This window comes from Penaeus monodon, chromosome 25 (assembly GCF_015228065.2).
Source record: "Penaeus monodon isolate SGIC_2016 chromosome 25, NSTDA_Pmon_1, whole genome shotgun sequence".
Taxonomy (NCBI): domain Eukaryota; kingdom Metazoa; phylum Arthropoda; class Malacostraca; order Decapoda; family Penaeidae; genus Penaeus; species Penaeus monodon.
In genome coordinates this window covers 31,605,403-31,606,895 of record NC_051410.1, presented here as the reverse complement: position 1 = coordinate 31,606,895, position 1,493 = coordinate 31,605,403, and the positions used below count along the sequence as shown (strand labels likewise).

General features: G+C 33.7%; 1 protein-coding gene across 1 annotated transcript in view; it reads right to left on the bottom strand.

Moving 5' to 3' along the window:
* Positions 1-1,493, bottom strand: part of LOC119589145 (heterogeneous nuclear ribonucleoprotein R-like) — a gene marked incomplete in the record, with an annotated part of 129,871 nt that overhangs the window by 5,002 nt on the left and 123,376 nt on the right. Inside the window, 1 exon segment of the mRNA XM_037937721.1 lies at positions 754-824. Within this exon segment, the coding sequence (XP_037793649.1) occupies positions 754-824 (71 nt within the window).

The following is a 1,493-nucleotide window of genomic DNA, read 5'->3' as shown; positions in this document are numbered from 1 at the left end:
CTTTTTAAAACAAGTGTGTATTCTGTACACAAGATACTTTGAACTAAGGAAGGCAACGGGTAAGCCAGAGTGTCAAGAGACCATTGCACACAAACTGCATATTCAAAGGACCACTACCAGGTACCTCTGAAAAGCAATTGGGGCCAGGAAGATGAAGGGAAGAAGAGCAATTCAATTCCATGACAACTAGTTTATTCTTATCATGTATTATGATACAGGGCAAGTCTTCAATTTTAGTTAACATAACATTTCATACATAACTACTCTCAGCAGGTGTCGCCAATATGATAACATAAGAAAAATGACAAACAAAACAAGCCAATCCATGCATATACAGTTAAATATTGAGGAGCAATATTAAGCTCAATTTGCCTATACCATTAATACAGGGGCCTGTCCCTGTACCTTAATGTCTAGTCTATCACTTTGTCCAAAAAATAAAGTTCTTAAGTAGAGGTTGTCAACAGTGGCTATAAACAGGAGTAAACGACACTCCCCTAAAAGGAGTGAGATCAATTAGGCTTGTAATTCAAAATGGCAATATAAACAAGCACAGCATTATCACTGGGACTGTCATTATTTACAACTCTCAGCACCATTGTTTGAAAATTATCATTACAATACATGATGTTATGGTCCCATGTTGATGAGCAACTCAATAGTACCAACTGTAGTTATTCCAGTAATAGTTGTATCCTGTGTTCTTTTGTGGTCTTGGACCCCAGTAATAGTTGTAATAGTTCCACCACTTACCATAGTCACTGCGGCCGCCCCCTCGACCCCCTCCCCGCCCACCACGCAGCATGGCTGGGGGCACAGGCATCCTGTAAGAAATAAACAAAGCAGTCAATACAAAACAGCATGCAATAATAAAAGAAAAATAACGAAAACAAATGAAACCAGAAAAATTACAGTTTACAAAATCATGGACAACTTGGTTACTTTTGTTCTGCTTGTCTTTACCCTGACTCATACATTTATATATATCTGTATTTAGGTAAAAAGCAAATTATAAAAATAGAATCTGAAATCCTCCATAAATAGTAAATTAAATCAAGTATTTATTCTAAATAAAAATACATAGTTACACTGAATACTGATACTTTTAAATAAAACATATTGATAATTCAAACTCACAGGATGTTAAGTTGCAATATACTAATAATAAAAGAAAATAGGAGTATAAAGTTCTATTGTGTGTTGTCATGGAGTTTCAATACAATTATTTAACTCAAAATGTCTCCATAAGCATATTTACTTTTTATGTATTGATATAAATTACCTGAAAATTTATATACACCATTCTAAGAAACCCAATATTGTGGAAGGTTATACATCCATATATAAATACATTAATTTCACACACCCACCATTCTCCATTCTCTCTCTCTTTCATACATGTATACCTAACTGAACTGGAATAGAAATTTATGAGGAATTAATTAGTTTCATTTTCAGTGTAAAATTTACATTAATTAAAATCTGAGCGTCAA